Here is a 22,011-nt window from a genome sequence, read left to right on the forward strand (position 1 = left end):
TGATTTAGTAGGAATAGAAAGAGAATCTACTACTTTCATGTTTTTTCATGAATTGAAAGTTTTGCCAGTGTGGTTTGATTCATGGAACAGTGTTGCATTAAAGCTGGCTCAGACCTGAACATCATGGCAGGAATAACATCTCCATAGTTACAATTAGGAGGGATATAATTGGAAAAGACTATAATAATTTCTGCTTGTCTCCTGAATGATTTATAAAAAAAAATATTTTATATGCCTTTCAGTATTTAATTTCAAAAAATAGTAATTAGAGGGAAATAACATAAACTGATTCATAGATTGTTAATCTGAGCAGCATTGGAGGAAAGGAATACATAAGTATTGGTACAGAACTATGGTTCTGTTCTGCACTTTCTGATTCTGCTGATTTCGTTCTTCCTTGTTCAAAGCACACATTCCCATAACGATGTTACAAATAAAACATTATCAGTGAAATGCAGTTTAGGCTGTAACCATTTTTTTTCCCCCTTTTTTTTTTTTTTTTCCCTTTGCAGTAAAACTGTTGAAGTATTAAAACCCAGAGTGTACCCTTTCCTTTAAAGATGTGCATTTTGAAGTTGTACTTATGTGAATTTGGCAACTGTGCAGGACTCATATTTTCCCAGTAGTTCAGTTTTTATAAATTTAAGTTTCTTTATGGTGGTCTTGGTCGTCTTTTAGCAAGTGCTATGGAACTGCTTTATGCTGCAAGTCTGCAGTTTGTGAACCTTAATTTATGCAGACGTTAAATTGTTGGGTACAGTCTTTTAATGTTTTGTTCTAGAGAAGACAAGTTAAGTAACACATAGTAAATATTTCTAGTATTTTTTCTGCTCCATCTATTATCTGAGGTGTGCAGATGATAAATTTATTTAATCTCAGCTATGAGTTTGTAATTTATTGTCAAATTTCTTAAAATCTTGAAAGCAATTTATTTGGTTTTCCTTCTTGCAATTGCAGCATAATACAGCTGATGACATAATTGGGGTATTTTATGTTTAGGAAGACGATTTGTAGAAAATAGAGCTAATTAGACTTATTTAATGACAGTTCTTAAGTGGTGCAGTTGAAAACTACATAGCTTAATATGTACTTTTCTAAAGTGCATGTATCATTCTTTAAAATGTAGTTATGTTTCATTGATGGTGACTTTGGAGCTTTGAATGGAAAATGTAATTTTAAGTTTTACAGTATGTTAGAACTTAAAGTACAGGAAAAATACTGTAACATTTTAAAAGCAATTTTAGAAACATTACCTATGTAAGTAATGTGAAAAGTACTTTTACTATTCTAAATGCTAGTAAGTAACACTGAATAACATTTTTACTAAATGAGTACAAATGGCCTCTGAATTATGCAGTTTTATTCTATATAAAGTGATTTGTCCCATTATGATGACTGTAATCTTTTTCTTATTTGTTTTTTACTGCCTGCCTTTTCTAGGAAGTAGAGGTTGGTATACATCTTCTGTCTTTCATGATTCTGTGAGTTTTTCATGTGTACATTGATTCCTTATATTTTACTAAATGTAGGTTGTTTCTCCCTCTCCAGGATGATTATTTTCGTACATGGAGTCCAAGTAAACCATTTGATCAAGGTAAGATTCTGCTACTAGTTATTTGTATGGGTAAAATTTAAGTATTTTAATTATTCCTGCTCTAGAGAACCTACAGAATTCATTGAATTTGTATCATTTTCTCCCTCTTTGAATAAGTCATTTAAAGAGGGCCACAAATTCAGCCTAATCATAATTTTATATCTGTGATTTTTGCAAACTTTTATTGATCAGAGGCAGAGATGGGAGCAATAGGAACCTCCAAAGTAGCTTGAAGTTTCCGCTCATACAAACAAGTTCATGGGGTTTGGGAGGTTTTGTTTTATTTATATATTTAAGTGAAGCTTAAGCAATGTTGTGTTTTCAGTAGGACATTCGAAAAAACCTGCCAGGCGTGCAATTTGATATTTGTCTTTTGCAGTTAAAAAACCCTGTCATTAAAACGTTGAAAGTCTCTTTATATCTGGCTGATAAAAGATCTAGAAAAACAGTTTTGGAAGTCTGTCATGTTCAAGTGATCTGTCTTGAGGCAAAATATAGATGGAGCTTTGAGAATGCTGAAGTACAACTATTTCAGCCTTAGAATAATTTAGGCAAATGCAGCAAATTTTCATATTAAACATTCCCTCCCCAGGCACTGGAACTTAATATTTACTGTCAATATAATCCACTTCATGCATGTTGTTTCAAAGTGTGTGACTACTATTATCAAGCTACTAAGAATCTTGACAGAAGAATTTTTTTTTTAATTGCTACAAGATGCACTTCAGAGGCTTCGTCTTTTCTGATAATACCAAAGGTACAAATGCAATGAAGAAACAGTGTAGGGGCCTGTGCACAAGAGACCAAGATAAAAATATGTTGCAAAAATAATGTTTAAAGAATTTTCTCCATAGTGGATACAGACTTTTAAGGGAAATTTATAATTAATTGTAGTTTATTGTCACCACATCTCTTAGAGATGAATTTTCCACCATGTTCTATGTCTTTGTCACTTTAATTCATGATTTAATTTAATTCAGGTAGTAAGCCTGTTAAAGGAAATGCCTTAGTTTCTTAAATGAAGGCACCTGGCTTTTTTTTTTCTCTCCCAAAAAATGGAAGAGAGTTAGGAGGAGGGGAAAAAGTCACATTTATGTTATCACTACTCTGTGAATTGTGGTGATTTTCCTCTGGTTTGGTGAAAATTTGTAAATGTTGATTTAGATCCATGGCAGCCTGAGTGTTTTACAACCTGCCAGTTTCTCAGACCATGATTCTCTCCTCATTATATGCTAGTACAATATGAAAAAGCACTTGACTTTACAAAAGGTTACTTTCTTTTGGTGAAGTATGTCATCTAAGAAACAGGCTTATCACTTCACTAGAAAATACCTTTAGTCCATTCATTTTCTTCTTTGTTTTTCGATAGAGGGGCAGGGTCTGCACATATGTTTTTAGTATGAGAACTGAAATAGGTAATGCTTTAACGATTTATTGGTGGCAAAATCTTTTATGAGAAGACATTGAATTGAACATGCTGTAAACTTTGGTCGTGGGTGGTTTTTCTTTTCTTCTTATCACATACTTGATAGATTTTGGTTTTTTTTGTTTGGGGTTTTTTTCCCCGATTTTTTTTCCACCAGATTCACACTTTTACATGCTCTAGCTTGTTGCATTACTCTGAATTCTCTGGGGATCCTGATGCTAACGTTTGTAGAATAATTTTCTGAATTTGCAAACCACCAAACTATGAAAACATGTTAAAGTTATCTATCCTACATTGTTTGCAAAATCATTGTGTATTGGGTAGTGAATATTTTAAAAGCATGCCTACAGTGTTCAACTTTCTATTTTCGTAACCTTGTTTACTGAGAATTAACGTTGAAAAGTGAAATGTATTTGCTGATTAGTTTTATCTACATTTTACTGTGTCATTTATAACTGAAAAACAAATAATGCTAGTTGAAAACACTTTTAAATAATAAAAGGTACCTGAATTTCTATTTTTAAAAAATGTTCCCAGTGTCTTAATTTGTTAGTATGCTATTTAAAGAATATCAGGTACTTTTACCTGCCAGTGCACTGCTTTTCTTTTTTCCTGCAATAACTGCTACAGTCTTTGTATTGAATTTAGCAATGTTATTTAATTGAGCAGTATGTCAAAAATTTACAGCTTCCCAAGAATTAGATGCTTTCTGGACTCTGACTGACATGCAGTATTCTTTATCAGAAACTTGTATGCTGTTACTTCTTTGAAAGTCTGTAAATGACATTACTGACTAGGTCTGGGAGATAAGCTAAAAGATAGGTTTCCCAGTCAGTATCTTGGTCTCCATATTGGCAGTATTGGCTTCCTTTTACTTTTGGGTATAATGGGAAATGATTTTTTGAAACATAGCAAAATATTCCTGAGAATAAAATAGTACTATGGAAGAACAATATAGTTGTTCATACATTCAGGCCTCTCTCATCAGAATGGAAAGGTGATCATGGGTGATGCTTTGTGGGAAGACCATTCATACTCTGAAGTGTGGCAGCCTTGCAAATGACAGCTCCTTAGGAGTGAATGTGATGTTTGTGATTTACTGAAATCAGGTCTTTTATGATTTCCTGTGTTTGCCAATAACAGACATACGGCAGTGACAATGTCTGCACTCCCCCCCCCCCCCCCCCCCCTTTTATTATTTAATGGGATAGGAAAAAAGTGAGAGTTGGTAGAATATAAAAGCTTAAGTTTCAGGTGTAGATTTTGATAGTCTCAGCAAGTGTTTTTCCAAAGCTGTGCCATAAGTAAGTGCTGCATCAGTGCCATTCCACTCCAGTTGCGTACCGCTTCACTACTAAGTTTAAAACAAGGTTTAGATATTAATTAGCTTTTTACTCTCAGTAACCATATGTGTAGGCTGATGTATTTTTCATCTCTTTTTTTTTTTTTCTTCTTTAACTAAAGTGAACTATTCAAAACAATAAATAGGGACATCATGAATTGCTGACTGTGGAGCCCTGTGATTTGTTGGGGCTTGTTGCAAGCCAAGCTGGCTGTGTTAGGGAATGTTTACGAGGGTTTCCCCTTCAATCTTCTGTTACTGCCATTCTGGTTTATGCAGCAGCTACTCTCTCAAGTGAGAGCATTCCATTAAAAACATTCTCCCAAATGAAAATGCGAAACTCCTAAGTGAAGTACAGATTTTTAAAATATAGAGATAAACTTGCAGTAAGGGACTAAGATTGCTCAATAAAGATGGTGTTTAGACAGGAGCAGTAACAACTTCCCATGTCTGTTGTGGCAATGTTTGTAATAACACTGCTGAAAGGACAGGCAGATAAGTTCTTTGAAGACATAAATAAATAATATCCTTAACTTACCTCTATCTGTGTTACATTTCATTTTATTGGTTTTATCAATATTTGGCTTCTCAGAAACTTACCTATAAATCTGTGAAAGTATGGAATAAGCAAAGAATCTTCTTGGCATTAAAAGATTCGAAGTCCAAGTATACTAGACAGATTATTTTTTTCTGTTTATTATGAAAACAATGGATTATAGGAATCACCAGTGCTTTTACAGATATTTTTTTTCCTTTGCTGATTTAAATTACAGCAACTTTACATGGTGAATTTATAAATAGATATTTATTTGGAAGCTTTAAAATCTATATATGAACAAAATATGAAGACCTTTAAACTGCATAAACCCCAGCTAACTACATGAAATAGAAGTGGTGGTGGAAAATTTAGCTTTATGCCTGTGTTTTCAAATTGTTACTTGCCATTTAAAAAAAAAAACAACCAAACCTCAATCTCTATTACACCCCTTTGTCTTTTAGGCTGTGGTATAGGTATGTGGTACACATGTAACTCCTTGTTGATACCACTAGTAGTCAGGCAAATATATTCTCATTATTTAAGTTTATTATTTTGTGTGTCCATATTCTGCTCAAAATCAGTAATATATGGGGACATTTTTCAAATTATTTTCAGCCAACACCCATATTTATTTGCAGGTAGTATTTTTGAGGAACCAGTGCTTGCCATGTAGGCATATCTTTGAGGTCTACACATAGTTACTATTTTTGAAAGATTTATATGAGTTTTAAAGCCTTTTCTAAGATTGTCATAGATTTACTGTTTATGGATAATATATTTTTCAAAATGCATCTATAATCTGAATCCGAATCTTAATGCTGGTATTTCATAATATTTGAAAAGTCAGTGGTCCAGCAAATCAATAGTCTTGCGTATGATAATAAAATGAATGTCTTAATAGTGTCTTAAATTCACTCTTCTATACTTTGATGAATTTTGAAAGGCATTCTTATGGTGATATGATAAAGTATGTCAAAATTGCTCAGATACATCTGTGTAATTCCACTGGTATATTAGTAAGAGTGGTTGTATGGACTTACAAGTCCAAACATTCCAGGAGGTTAACCCTTACCATAAAAAAGTATGCTGATACTTACTTCTGGGCTGCAGAGTCTAAGTTACTTTAAAAGATGGAAAAACACTATGATTTCCAAAAGATGGAAAAATACTATGGTTTCCATTGCAATCTGCCAACGCCATTCCTTAAAGCAACATCTGACATTTGTCCAAAGAGTGCTTGTTGCCATGGAAATTGTTTGCTTATATGCATCTAAGATAGGAAAACATATTTAAATAAATGTTTTGACTGTATATGATACCTAGATATACATACACATATAAATGTTCATGTAGTTCCATAAATATCACAATGGAAGTTCTTAATGAACAATCACGTGGGGCAGATGTTGGAATAAATGTGAATGTTCTGTTGTAATTAGTTACTGCTAAAAGGCAGGTTTTGATCTTACAGTAGTTTTAGAAACAACCTGTTTTGTGTCTTGGACTGTTCCAAGTTGAATATTTTAGTAGCTTTAGTGTATGTTTTATCATTGTTTCCTCAAATTATATAAAAAAACCCCAACCAAACAAAAAAAAAAAGCAAAAAACCCAACTTACACTTTTTCTTCACATACCACTTTCACATCAGATAAAAATATACAGGATACTTTTGGTACATTTTATCTTTAGATTAAGATGATAGCAGAGCTTGGAGTGTGTAGCTATTAAATAAAATTGCATACACAAAAACACTGGTGTAATTTTTTAAAGCGGAAAGGATGTTTTCCTTTGCTCAATAGAAATACCTTGGAGGAACAGTGGAGTATTTTCATGTAATGGAAAAAATATGAAATGACATTTCCATGGAGGGTGAACACCCTGAAGGTATAGTTGGGTTTGTAGATATATTTTTAACATTTCTTGTAGACCATTCCACTGGACTGTTTTTCGCTTTTATAGCATTGGGTTATATTAGATGTCTGTTTACGGTACAAATATTGTAGATACCATTTTACAGCAGAAATAGATTTTTGAAACAATTTCAAACACATTTTAATTGAGTCTGTCTTTTACCTTTTTATGTTTCATCTACCTAGTTCTGTAATAATCTGGGTAAATAAGGATATGCAAATACATGCAAACACATCTCTATAATTTGTGAATATATTTCTGTACTGTGAACTGAAACCATTTAGAGGCATATTCAATAAAATCATTTGATTCACTCATTTGCAAGCCCTGGGAAGTCATAAAGGAATTTTAATGAAGATCCATTAGTTGAAGACTGTTAAAACAGTCATGTAGACTTAACTTTGCCACATTTGATAATGTATGCTCATGATCTCGTTTTTATAGCAAAACTATTGATGTTTTTAAACTAGAAATATATATCCATCACTTTCAAGATAAATTGCAGTACTGTGCAATTAAAATGTATCACTTTAAACATAGTTTAGTCTTGATAGTAAATAAGCACAAAATATTTTTAACAGCTCGGCAGTTCTGTTCTTTTTGAAATGCATAGTGTCCTACAAAGGCACCATGCCTTTATCTGAGCCAACATTTTAATCTGGTGAACAGTTTAACCAGCTTCAGGTCTTTAGGTATGTTTAGGGATTCTGTTCCCCAAGAAAATTCACTACATCTTATGTGAAACAGATTCCCACTGTTTTTAGTTTCAGCCTTGCCTGAAAAGATCTTTCGTAGATTTCTGAGGAACACTTTAATGGTGCCTTTTCTTCATTATCTGGTGCTGTGCTTTAGTGGCTATTTTATTATTTCTCTTTCATAATATTTTCTGCTGTGGTAACACCATGAAAGTCCCTTGTCCTTTACAGTTCACAGTCCTGGCTCCTAACTCAGGTTCACTGGGTAGTACACATCTGCTTTTCTAGTTGTGGATCTCAAATTGTTTCAGTATTTATTTATGCAGAATAATTGAACGGATTCTAAATTCTTAGAGCTATGTTAAGAAAGACTGTATAAAGGATTTTTACTGGGGCTAAACCTAGCCCGTAACATGAGATTTTGCTTGCCTTCAGTAGCAGGTTAACCCCTTGTTCCTGCTCCCCTGCCATCCTTACTTTATGCCCTGATGTAAGGTCTGTAGAGTTACCAAATCTTGAATTATCATAAGATAAATGAAAAATATTATTTTTTTGTTTGTTTGTTTTAACCTGGCTAGACCATGGATTCAGGTAGCCATTCAAACCAGCAAGTAGTTATGTCAGAAAGGTAGGAATGTAGCACAGGGCTACAGTGACGGGCTAGAGGCCGCGCACCAGAGCTGCTAAAGCTGGCAGTGCTGAGCGAAGGGTGTGGGGGACTGTTTCTTTTCACTTCACAAACCTGCTACAGTTTAGTGCTGCAAATGTCTTTAAGTCTTCCTACTTCTGTCTACTGTGCTGGGATGTCCCAGCTAACTGTTTTGAGTCATGGGGGCCATCAGTTCCTGAGGAATATGTGCCGGACGAAGTTGTGGTGTGTGCTATGACTGCTGCTTCTTTACAGGCTCACCTAATGAACGGCCTAGTGAGCTTTCTTATGTTTGCCACAGGAATTTAATAAGAAAGCTCGTAAAATAGCTAATAGAGGAGTTATTAAGAATATGAAGTCTGAAATCACGCGTTATTGTTTAGTGGTGAGGGAAAAAGAAATTGCTTAATAAATCTTTTTACAAACACTAACCAAAGAAAGAATGCAAAGAACAAAAAAAGATATACGTAGTTTTTCATGAACTTGACTAGAAGAATGACAGTTCTTAAAGTACACTTTACATCTTAAAAGTTGCCTTTTTGACCCATTTTTATCTGACCTCCTCATATTTGAAAAACTGTTTCCTTATTTAATTTGTTTTCTTAACTAAAATGTTTCTTGTTTGTTTCTGTATTCCTGTCTATCTCTAGTTGACATATACATAACTCCTTCTTAATTTTTAATTTACAGCATGTAAAGAACATACATCCCAGGACAAATAAGTTGCAGTATGGCATTGGCATGTAAAATTCCTTTTAGTAACCTCTGTGCTGTTCTTGTATTTTGATGGATAGGACTGTGAGAGAATGGTAGGATTTCAGGATTATGCCTGAAGTTCTTATGTAATTAACATAAATTGTGCTCTTATTTATCATTTTTGAAACTTAAAAATACACTTGACCTCACATGCCAGAATGTACATGGCCAGCAGAAAAAAAAATAAAATATTTGGACCTTGAATATATTAGATTTTAGAACCAGTGAGATGGACTAAAGGACAGATCCAGAAGTTTGTGGGGTTTTTTGTTTGGTTGTTGTGTTTGTGTGTGTGTTTTGTTGGGTTTTTTTTGGTGTTTTGTTTTTTTTTTCCCAACCAGAGAGAGAACTTTTAAATGTTTTAAATAAGAATAGAAAAGAAAGGATGCATACACTTTTAGAACCTTTACTCTGCTTTTATATACTACGTAATATGCAGTTAAATATATTCAGGCTTTGGTTTTTATATAGCTAGGTCTTATCTTAAATTAAACTTTCTCCCTGTAAGTCATCTTCAAGTCACAGATATTAAACTTCACATTTCATTCATAAAAATGTGTTCATGCATGGAAACAAATGGATTGCCTCATGTATTGAAACATAGACTGTGAGATGTATAGGTACAGCCATAAAAATTTCAAAGCAGGACTTAGCCAAGACTGCAAAAAATATTTTTAGGTCAGATAAAAAAAATAATACTAGTAGTATAAAAATATTGTGGTAGTAATAAACCCAGGTTGTTAGTAAAATGTTTGCTGGTACTTACTAAACACTTTTCTGTATTTGTCTGCTAATACAAAAAATAAGTCTAAGCTGTCAAATTGTTCTATTGAGTCAAGGTGCCTTTTGGAGGAAAGGCCAGTTTGCCTGTGGAATGCCCGCCCTGAAGTATTACATGCCCTGCCGCTCTGTTTTCACATCACTTGGCTTCTTAGCGCCAGTGTTCTTTCCATCTTGGCCACATACAGGGAATAAACAACTTCTTCCTTCTCTGTGCTATGCCAGGTTTTGATAGCTATGAGTCAGGACACAGAGGCTTACTCAAAAGTGACTGAAATTCTGAATTTATTACAAGGTAGTAGCTGCAGAACACCTGTAGTTTTGCCTGTATTTCCAAGCTACAGGGTCCTCTCAGTCTGGAGAAGTGCTTAATGCAAAAAACCCCCTAGCAATTCAAGAGAAACCGTGGAAAGAACATTACAAAGTGAATTTTTAATAGAGGAGGTCCAATTTCTTTCATTTATAGTCTTACAGAGGATAAATTCGTATGGTTTGATTTTGCTTTTTTTGCTAATGGCCACTTAAATCTACTTGGAACTTTTACAGGTTTAGAATATTTGTGGTTGCTAGGTCATAACAGTGGAATTATCTTTTAAGTATTACAAAACTGAGGCATTTGAGGTTTGCCTTTAATTTCAGTATTTTAAGCTCAAAGAACTTTTCATAGGTGGTTTGTCTGAGCCAGGATGTATACAGAAGCTTAACTGACTCAAATTAATGTGCTCTGTAGATTGTTATGCAAGATGTGATTTCAACTTCTATGACTTCTTTACAGAATGTATTTTATGTGGACGTCTTAATTCAGTTTTATCACAGATATATTTCCTGATTGTTTCTGTTCTGCTAGGCTTTTTCAAAATACATGTATATGTCTATTGGTGATGTATTGCATACTCTATATGAGTAGTCTATTGGATTCTGTTTCAGCTGGTTTAAAAAATTTAAAAGCTGAAGTGAATTACAGTAAAAAAAAATCTGATTAAAATGCTCTCTTTAATTTCACATAAAAATACATAATTAAATACAGAAATTGACCAGTTCTCCCAGAGACTGGAATAATTAAAATACTTCATATAGCATGTTGTTTTGCAACGTTGGTCTTGGCATGTGAGATAATGGGTGGAAGAAGTTTCAAGAAGATGCCTTTCTGCGGTTACAGGTATGCCCCAGTTGTCTGAGTTGGAGAGTCAAGAAGTCTGACGCAGCCAGAATGTCTCAAAGTTATGATTTAATGTGTTTAGGAAAAGATAATAATGCTTAACTGTTTGCTAGTGATACATTACTACTGTGAAGTTTGAGGTAGTCTTTAGGTGTTGTTTCTTTCTGCTAAATTAAGGAAGTGGATGTTGTGATTTCTTTTTTTAAAAGTGCTTCATTAAGCTGCTGGAATCTTAAAGGATGCCAGCCAAGTATGCATGTGTATTTCTACTAGTCATAACTGTTTTGTATGTTTTTGCAGAATATTTGAGAATTTCTTATTACATATAAAAGAAACTGGATGTAATTGTATTAATTTTGTTGTCAGTTCCACCTGTTTAAGTCCAAAGTGGCTCTGTTCTTTGGCATTTTAAATAAACAGGATCTTTTCCAAATTTGTAAAGTTATAAGTAAACATGGCATTTGACTTTTACTTTGTGGACTTTCTTATTTACATCAACTTTTGACTTATGAGTAAGCTATTCTTGCATAAACTTTCAAGGAATAGCCAAAAGAGAGAACACAAAATTAGGGGAATGTTTTTGAAGCAGAGCTCACAGATTTTTTGAGGGAGATTTTTCTTAAAATTTAGAAATTACAAACCCATTACTCCTAGACATTGATTAAAGAAAAATGCAGTCACTTGAGGCTGTGGGTCTGGGAAGACTGTCAAAAGTAACTAGGGATTTTGGAGTGCCATACCTCTTGAGAACCAAAAGAGGGTTTCCTTTGATTTGGTTTTATTTTTGGTTGGTGTCTTTTTGTTTTGTGTTTTAAATCATACTACTAATCATAGGTGTAGGCTGCTCAAATGTCTTTTGAAAGTCTGAAGGTAATCACTCAATGTTTGAGAAATATGCAGTTGGTAACTGCTCTTAATATCTTCATATGAAAGTGTTAGATTACATATTTCCCCTGCTCACTCAGCCACATTCACACTCTTGCTGGAAACCCGAGGAAATAAATAGAATTAAATATAACCTTTGTTCAGGTAAAAACTCTTGATAGGAAAGCTACAGCCTATGGTAGTGTAATATCTGTTATTTTTTAAAGATTTCAAATGAGAGTTTAATAGTAAATATATCAAAACATTTAATAAGCATTAGTATATGAAGAGTTGCAACATCTTTGTTTCGTACATGAGGAATCTAAAGCCCGTTGCTTACTGCAGTGCTGGAAGATGGTGGAGTGCATCACCAGATGTTGCTAAGCATGCAGTTTGAATTTGAGATGAAGTGTGTAGGCCAGAAAGGTGGAACCTGGGCATAAGTTGTCCCAAGCGATTGCATTTTTGGTGATTTTAGAGATGTAGAAAATAAAAATTTATAAGAAAATTACGAGGTCCTTAAATGATATACTGGTTATTTGGCAGTCAGCAGTAAACAGTTCTGTTTAAAAAAAATACAAGTGGGACGCAGATGCTTACTAGCTGTTTTACATACATTTAGTCATGCAGGTACAGGCACCCACAGAGGAAGAATAGAGACTACTAGCTTTTATTTTTTTGAGTAATTACTTGAACTTACATTAACAGTACCCAGAATAGTAGGTACATATTATGAGTAAGTATAAATGCATTTTTATGTACATTTTTTTTTGAAACTGTAATTGCATCAGTGAGCAAAAGAGAAATATGGCAGTACTTTATTTTGTGTGTCTGATGGTTCTAACTCAGTGTTAGGTACTTCTCTGCTTATAAGAACTTTATCTAGTATAACTGCAACCATCGCAGGGCAACTTGACACTCAGTGCTAATGTACCAGAGCTTAGTAACATAAAATGCTAGGAACAGTGATGCATCTGAACAAAAACCTGATAAGAGGCTTTACGTAATTGTTCCTGATCCATCAGTATGGAGACTTCTGAGCACATGTAAGAGTAGGTATTTCTTGGGTAGAAGCAACTTCCATGCACAGAGCCACTTAATTGTTGAAGCATTTGCTCACAAGTTAGAAGCCAGACTTCTAGACCACCCACAACATTCAGGGGTTTGAATCGAAACTCCTAATTACTCGCTTGGCCACCTACAGAAAAACCTTCTCTCCACCCTTCTTACTGAAGCTGTAGATCCATGTGGCCTGATGGAACAAATATACAAGAAGATTCCCCTTGTGAATGTCCAGCTGTAGCTACCCATTCTGTTTTTCATATTATATAGCTAATCTTAAATCACATATACAGTCCCTTGGAGAAGAACCAAAAATTTGAGATTCTTCTTTTTCGGAACATATGCATCATGTTACTGAGGTAGGCTGTTTCTTGTTTATTCTCTCATTTTTATTCATGAATCTCAGACTGTTAGCTGCACAATGATTCATTTCCTTGTTGAAGTTACAAGGTGTTTATTCTCAGTAGGCATGTTGCATAGCAGGGCATGGATGTCTTGCTGTGAATCCACAGCAATGTGGATGCAAGTCATCTATGGCTGAAGAGGGTCTGTGTGTATGGATGCAAATTTGGATGCCAATCACTACAATTTAGGCAAAAAATAACCACTATCACTGTTAACTGTAATTAAACATTTGTCTGGATTCTATGTTAGCTGGCAATATCAGCTGAGCATTTATGTGCTTCACCCTACTGTTTCTGGAAACTGGTGCTGGGATTCTGCTTGTCCTTCTAGACATAGCACATTACTCAGTAAGAAATTCTGCTTTAGGAGGTGAGAGATCACAGTCTTTCAAAATGGAGAAAAAAAGGAAAGGCACTAATGCTCTTTAGGTATCTTCAGGAATTGTGTGGTCTATCAAAGCAGGCAATATGAGTCATTCCCTTCTAGCTGTCTGTTTGCCTAGCGTTGTAACCTAGGCATATGACCTAATTATTATTTTAGTTAAAACTTTTTAGAAAATTTATATTTTCTCCCCCATTCTCAAATGTGAAACCTTTGTAGGCAAAGAAGTCAGACCTGCCTTTTAGACTAGAGTTATTAAACCACTCATGGGATACTCAAAACATAGCTTAAGTTTTGGTAAGTGTAGTAAAGCAAAATGTCTAGCCGCTTCTTATTTTGCCCATCAGAAATGAATCACAAACTTTAGAGGAGGAGAATTTAAGTCTGAAAACTTCATCCTTAACCTTTCCCCCCTTTCATTTTACTGGGAATGGAAAATTAGGAACTTGTCAGAATGCACTCAGAAGATTGGGAAATAATGGTAATCTACTGTTATTCTGCCACAGAGCTCCTGTTAACAGGGTTCCTGTGTTATGGCTTGCTAATATTGATTTCCTATTATATTCCCAATAAAAATGATGTTCTGGCTACTGTCAGTTTCCAGGAGTGCCAATTGTAAAATAATTTACAGACGAGATGATGGGAAGCTTTGTTAAATTGCTTTTCTAAATTTGAATTATAAATAAATAGATCAATTAGTAATAATTGAATACATTTTTGAATATTGATTGCTTCCTTAGCATGTGAGAGTAACAAACCCATATCTATCTGTAAAATTCACCAGGTGATCCTGATTCTGTTCCATAATTTCTCAGCAGAGAGCAAATTATTTTTCGCTTACAATATAAGTTCTTAGAGAAATAGCAGATGTTACAAAGTACTTTATATTTTTGTAATGCTTTTTGTGACAATGATATTTTTCTGCTTGTTGAAATTTAATGAATGCATTTGATATTGTTTTAGGCAGAGGTGTGGACAGATGTAAAGCAGGCATGTAGGCAAATAACCTATAGCAAGCACACTGTTCTGTATATTAGGAGCTAAATAAAGCTGAATATTATCAAGTTAACAAAGCTAAAACCAGCTTCTAAAGATGCAGATCTGATTTTATCTGACTTCCTAGGAAGTCAGCTGATACATTATAGCCACTAATAAATGATTCCTGGCAAGCCTTAAATAAACACATTGCTTATCTAAAGTTTCCTCACCAGAGTGGAAACTGTCACCTATTTTTAATGACAATATAATTATGCTGTACAATCTACATTTTTCACTGCAGTTATGGAAACGAAAAAGCCTCCAGCCTTTGATAATTGTAAAGATATTTTATTAAATGTGAATTGAGTAAAAATCAAATTGATATCTCTTTCATGCTGAGGAAAATAGCTCTGAGGGGTATATAAGTGGCTCCACAGTGGGATTTTGACACTTGTGATGTTTTTGGTGTCAACATTGCACTGTTTCATAGCTGCTTATTTTAGCAGAAATGGAAAAGGGTATGTGGTGTTGTCAGTGTGAGTCTACATACTCTAAGCGAGCTGGGGTAAAGCAGGCATGTTTTGCTAGGGGTTGCTAGAAGATGCAGTGAAGAACTGAAGACTCAATACCATATATTTTCTGAGTTAACGAGCTATATGCTTATAAGAAATCAATGGTACTTTTTCTGGAATAAATCTATGCATTTTCATAGTAGTTTAAGATATTTAGGATTACTCCATGTAGAGACTGGACATAGTCAGAGGTGTCCCTGCATTGTAAGGGAATCCAGTTCTCACTCAGCATGAAAAACTTCAGACTATGGTTTTGGAAAATGTTTTTATTGTGGCTTAGTCTTCATTTTCCATGAGCATTGTCCATTTGTGTGATTTATGTATGAAGTAAAACAGGTTTAAAAAAAAAAAAGACGAGCTGTTTCCACGCTTTCATAAATACCTAAATTTTTTTAGTCCTTTCAAAGCTGGGAAAATCACTGATGCAATCTGTAAGCTTACCGTTGTCAAACGGCGGGTTAAAAATAAAAAAAATGTGAGATTGTGCAAAATAGTTTAATAAAATTTAGATCCTGCGTGCTTCGTAGTAGAGGGTTGTTTACAGCATGTGATATTGAAAGAAAAAAGAGAAAGACTTGCACTGCATTTCAGTTTCTACTTAATTTCTTTCTGTATTTTATCATCTGGCTTGCTAAACTACAGTGTCAGTCCAGGCAGACATTGACCCTTCAGGTAGTTGACTCATGTGGGACAATTGCTGGGGGGGGGGGGGGGGGGGGGGGGCAGGGTAACAGAAGCATAGTATTACAGAAAAAAGACTTCTGTAGGGGGTTCCTAGGTGACAGAATAGTCCAGCAGGTCACTGAGTGATAATGGGCATTAATGTCGATGGCAAGACCATGAGCGTTGAATATGCCTTTGAATTTAAAGATGGTTTTGTAATTTTGGCAACCACAGCTCTGCTGGCTTACTCACTCTGCTTACGTAGTAGCCACTGTACTAGTGCAATCCCATAGCCATTCTTGCTGTGCAACAAATGTATGTGACATACATCTGAGGTGATCATGCATGGCATGATAGCCACCGAGTCAGCAAACCATGGAAGGTTACATTGGTACTGTAAGGTTTGGATATACTCTGGAACAGTTAGCTACGTTTATGATTAAGGATTTCCTTTTCTTAAGCTGTTAGATTTGCTTCACAGAAAATTCTTGGAAGAGAAAAATGGAGGGAACACAGCTGGGTCTGATACAGCACAGGGCCAGGAAAGGGTTGCCTTGCAGATATTCTGTTCTCTTGCACAACTCATTTCTAACGTTAGGTTCTCACCAATGAACATCAGTCATTACCTTTCATTTAAAAGGTGCAACTTGTGAATGAGTGCTGCAAAGAAATAAGTGTTTTAACAGAGAATTCTAAACAATCTGGTTTATCTTTGGTGGCAAAAGCCTGTTAAATACATAAGGAACCTAATGAAGCATCAATACTCAATACAATTCTCACAGTCTCTTTTTCTTCCCAATGGTTTTCTTTTAGAGAGTGCTGCCAAAATCCAGCACTTCTTTCTGTCATCACTTATGTGTTCAAAGCCAATTTATTTGATTTCCTAGTTATATTTCTTGGAGTTTCATTGATTGTTTGGTGGTTTTTTTGTGTGTGTGTGTGTGTGTGTTTGTCTTAAATGAACTCTTCAACTCTGGCCCCTGGTGTTCTAGGGGTAAAGTCATTCTGATTCCAGCAATAACTAGATGTCTTCCCTAGTTTGATACCCATCTTTATATTTTTATAAAGTCAAAGTGTTATAATACCATCTCTCAGTTGTAAAGTTGGCTTCTGTCTGTAACATTAGTGAGCATAACACCTTTTTGTCAAATTTTGGTGGAATTGTCAAAACACACCTTCAGAGTCCCAGGAACCAGGGAAAAGAAAGAAACATTTCAATGGAAATGGAAAGTTACGTGATATCCTCCCATCACCCCTTTTTCTGAAATACATTTTCTGCTTGATACTGAACACAGCATCCTTATGTGATTCCAGGTTTCTCTCGCTCATGTATTTTTATTCCATTACCCTATTCAGTTTTGAAAAACAGTTACCTGAAGATATGCCAATATTATATTCTGGTATTGCTACCTTAAGTGTCTCCATCAGGGAGCATTCTGGGAAGAAGTGCTTGCACCAGTATGGATTGAGAGCAGCCCTGAGGAGAAAGGCTTAGGAGTGCTTGTGGACAAGAAACTCAGTGTGACCCAGCAATGTGCACTTGCAGCCCAGAAAGCCAATCGTATCCTGAGCTGCATCAGAAGACGCGTTGTCTGCAGGTCAAAGGAGGTGATTCTCGCCCTCTACTTGACTCTCGTGAGACCCCACCTCTGGAGTACTGCGTTCAGCTCTGGAACCCCCGACAAAAGAGGGACATGGACCTGTTGGAGCAAGCCCAGAGGAGGTCCGGGAGGCTTGATCAGAGGCTGGAGCACCTCCTGTGAAGACGGGCTGAGAGAGTTGGGGGTGTTCAGCCTGGAGAAGAGAAGGCTCCGGGGAGACCTTACAGCAGCCTCCCAGTACCAAAAAGGAGGGTAGTAAGGAAGCTGGAGAGGGACTTTTTACAGGGGTCTGCAGTGATAGGACAAGGGGGAATGGCTTTCAGCTGACAGATGGTAAGATGGTGGATTTTGGTTACTTACTAGGAAGAAATCTTTCCCCGTGAGGGCGGTGAGGCGCTGGCCCAGTGTAAGAGTCTGTCTAAAGAGAACAATATTGTCTCAGCATTGCCAACAGAGACCTGTTGGAGATGGAATGTGGTGCTCATGGACACCAAGACACAAAGACCCCGGGAAAGAGAACCGCATGGTACGAGGAGTACTATGCCGCTCCCTGCAACCTGGGATTGAATAAGGCCACATAACAGCTGTCCAGAAGATGGATCACAACTGTGGTCATAACGACGAACCAGAAAACAATACAAGAACACGCCTCCTGGTCTGAAGCTACCCGCCTCTGGGGCAAGATAACCTGTCTCGAGAAGGCGGAGAACTGGCAGAAGTCTATGGACCAGAGGAGGAGCAAGGTGTATTGCTTGGCATAAAAAGATGCCTTCTTAGCAACTGAACTTTGGAGATCTTCCCCACCAAGGATCACGACGATCGGAAGGACTGGCGGGACGTTGCCTGTACCTGGGGCCATAGAGACGCTTTGGACCCGTGGTGGTAGCTATAGTCCTCTTTCCAATTCTTTTTACTTTTCTTTACTTTCTGTCTTTCTACCTATTGCATGCCGCTTTACGGGCAAACAATAAAATTGTGCTGTTTGATTGAAGCATAACCCCTTGGCGTGGTTGCCATGATTTTTTGCGCTTTGAGATCATAGTTAACGAACCATCACGAGTCCACTGAGTGGACCGTAACACCCAGGCTGCCCAGAGCAGCTGTGGGTGCCCCATCCCTGGCAGGGCTCAGGACCAGGCTGGATGGGGCTTTGAGTGACCTGGTCTAGTGGAGGGTGTCCCTGCCTGTGGCGGGGGGGCTGGAACTGGGTGATCTTTAAGGTCCCTTTTCACCCGAACCATTCTGTGATTCTATGATTAAGTGATAATATGCTCATGTTTACTGGGGGCTGACATTAGGTTCTGCCTGACTTTAAACACAGAAAGTACTTGATATGGAGTCGAAGATCTAAAGTATATTGGAGAAGGGTACTGAATGTGCTCTCATTAATTTTAAATTCAACTCTGTTATCCTACTTCAGTCATTTTTTTGCTGCATTTGCTTTCACCTTGTTTAGGGTTGTTGTAATCAGACTTATTCTGGATGACTCCTTGTGGTTTTATGGCTGGTTTTCTGTAGAAATAAAAATACCTGGAAGAGGAATGCACCTTTGCATATGTCTTATGCAGTAATTAACAAAATATTTCTTTTCTGACTGCATTGATTTATTATTATATTAATGATTCTATCAATTTTATGCTTTGCTGGTAATATAATGTATAGATTATGCACAACTGAATATCTTGTTAAGAAGGAAATAAAAATGAGAAAGTCCCTGCTTAGACTGTATTTAATCATACTTAGCACCACAAAGTTATGTGTCAAAAATGCAATTAATGATCAGTCTGGTTCTTGTTTCCTGGGTACATGGTTAATCAGCCTTATGTTAATATCATGTGGCAGTTCAAGTAGAGGTGTGATTAAAATTTTACTTTTGATTGTGAAGAACACAAGAAACATAACTTTCAGAAAATATGTATACATATATATTATAAGCAAACATGAAAAATGGGGAAAGCATTTCTGAAATATGAATGAAGACTGGACAGTAACATGCTAAAGCGAAGAACACAGGAAAACTGAATTCTAATTTTTCATAGCTTTCTTGCTTGATTTTGTGATTTAGGATTTTCAGTAGTGTCTCTTTAAGCTAGGCATTGGTGTTTAACTTACTAGGGTTTGTTTTCTGGGGTTTTGGTTTTCTTTTTCTGAGGGGTGTTATATTTTTATCTTTTATTTTTTAAAAAAGAATATCTATATGAATAAAAGAATCAGTTTTAGAGTACTTGGATCTACCTGAAAGACACCATGGAGCTCAAGAGAAGGAAAAAATTGATTATTTATTGTGAGAGCATAAATTATCGTAAACTTTTCTGTACTGGCTTATAGGCATGATTATTCAAGAAATATGCGATGCAAATTTAATAGTAAGTAGCAAACAAGATTATTTGGCCTCTCTGGTATTATAGCCAGAAATTAGTATTTGTAATTCTAAGTGTAGCTCAAAGATGAGTATAGATTAACAACTTAAGGGCCAGCTACAAAAAAAGCCACTAAGCAGAAATAAGAGACCTAGAATATTGCAGATATTGTTGGTAAGTAGTATCTTAGCTACACAACAGTGGAATTTAGTGAACTGATGATTTTCCTCTTCTCTGGGTTAATATGTTTATGGACCAGCACATCACTGTTTATGTCTTACTGAATTATTTCTGTGCAATGTAGCTGAGAAGGTGTTACTATTTCATAGTAAGAATGGCAAGAAATGGATTGAGTGGAAGTACTTTTTTTATTATTATTAGCATTCTGGCTTACAGCTTTTAAAAAATATCTTGTATGTGACAGATGTGGCAGCCAACATCTGGATGAACATAAAGTTCCAAACTCCTGATCAAATGTCATTTTCCTTTCTGACTACTTCTTCATTACTTTTTGGCGCACAGTTTTATTGTGATTTCAGATATGTGGTGGCTTCTGAGATATTCATATCGCAGACCTAATTCTGTTTAGAAGTGACGTGACTGAAATGGAGAACTGTAGGCAGCAGAATCTGCTTCAAAATTGATTTATTAGGGAATTTGGTGCTCTGAATGACATAATGGGTATGCAAGTTTCCTAAAAGTCCTAAGCAAATTCTAATATTAAAAAAGTGTTTTCACCTACAGTAAAAAAAACAGCAGTCTTTGCCTTTGTTACAAATGTTGACCAGGAGAGTTGGATAGGGTACTTCGCTTTTATTTACAAAAATAGTGTGGTATTGTATGCGAATATACAGAAATATCCATGTTTCATGAAAATCCATTTTCCTTGGTAAAGGAATTCTGCACTGCTTCATTTTACATTATCATTGAGTGTGCTGCATTTTATCCTGGTGACAATCAGTGCCTTTCAGTGCGGCGTGCTGTACAAGCAGCTGGCCACCCCCCACCTCCACATACTTGGTGGGTTTTATGTGTGGTGTATTTCTTTACTTAATTGCACGTGTCTAGATAATTGTTAACAATTTTCCAAAATTATTTTTAGCTTTAGATCCGGCTAAAGATCCATGTTTAAAGATGAAATGTAGTCGCCATAAGGTCTGTGTTGCACAGGATCAACAAACTGCGGTTTGCATTAGTCACCGAAGGCTTACGCACAGGTAAATACTTTAAAAGTTATCCTATAGACATTTTTCCTAGTGTTCGTGACTGACTGTAAAACGTAACTACACTATAATTAGTTATTTAACAACATATGAGCAGAGTAGGAGTGGATTTCAAACCAATTATATATGCAAAAATTATTAGAATGTTCAATATTTGAATTTTTTGTTAGGCTGGTAAACGAGAGGGTGTGCATATTTAAATATCACAAGCTGCTGATACAAAGACATTTAAGGAAATACATACTGTGCCAGTACCGAATGAATAGAATTATGATAATGTCCTGTTGCTGTACATTACTTTGACTTCATCACTTCTTATATGAAGCTAGAGAAAACAAAACTGCCCATTACAGTGTAGGTAATGGCCTGTTATAGTGTAAGTTGGGTTTTATGTGTATTTCTACACATCTCCCCCACCCCCTTTCTTTTTTTTGTTTTCTTTATGCATTCTAGTTTTCTTTGCATTCTGGACTGGTTAAATATAAGTAAAAAATGTATGATAAAGTTATTCCAGCATCCAAATGAAGATGTTTTTTTATTCTTACCTTTTTTTTTTTTTTTGGAGAACAGTTCCAGATGCTCTATTTATGTAGGTCTTAACAGTGGCAAATATTAATGTTCTTCTGCGGCTTTATCTAGGGCAGAAAGTGAATATGTAGGGGCCTGAACTGTACACTTAGTTGAGTAACAAGATTATTGTTTGCTGAGGAGATGGAGTCAAGTTGCATATTTGACTTGGGATTGTTAATTTTTTTTTTGCACTTCATTGTGGGAAACAGCGTAGTAGAAGGTTTAAACTTCAATAACTTGATTGAAGTGTGTGTTCAAGTGTTTTGCTCAATAGGGGCTGAAAAAAGCTAAGGAAATGAAGAGACTTTCTTATCTGATGTAAGAGGATCATTTCAAGCTTTTTAGAGAGCCAGTACAGTTTTACGAATTATATATAGAATGTTGTTCTTGATTGTCTGGTTATGTTAAATGCACCCATCTGTAGCTTTTTAAACAAGCAAGGTAGTACATAGTGAAAAGAAAAGCTCAAACTATTCTTGATC

General features: G+C 35.7%; 1 protein-coding gene across 2 annotated transcripts in view; it reads left to right on the forward strand.

Moving 5' to 3' along the window:
* Positions 1-22,011, forward strand: part of SPOCK3 (SPARC (osteonectin), cwcv and kazal like domains proteoglycan 3) — a 213,573-nt gene that overhangs the window by 82,049 nt on the left and 109,513 nt on the right. The window contains exons 3-4 of one of the 2 annotated variants that reach the window (XM_056326565.1): positions 1,549-1,594; positions 20,839-20,953. The exons of the other annotated variant lie outside the window; for it this stretch is intronic. Of the exons in view, the coding sequence (XP_056182540.1) occupies positions 1,549-1,594; positions 20,839-20,953 (161 nt within the window). The remainder of the gene's footprint in view (positions 1-1,548; positions 1,595-20,838; positions 20,954-22,011) is intronic. 2 annotated transcript variants of the gene reach the window in all.

The sequence above is a fragment of the Falco biarmicus genome, chromosome 1, assembly GCF_023638135.1.
Source record: "Falco biarmicus isolate bFalBia1 chromosome 1, bFalBia1.pri, whole genome shotgun sequence".
NCBI classification, from domain to species: Eukaryota; Metazoa; Chordata; class Aves; order Falconiformes; family Falconidae; genus Falco; species Falco biarmicus.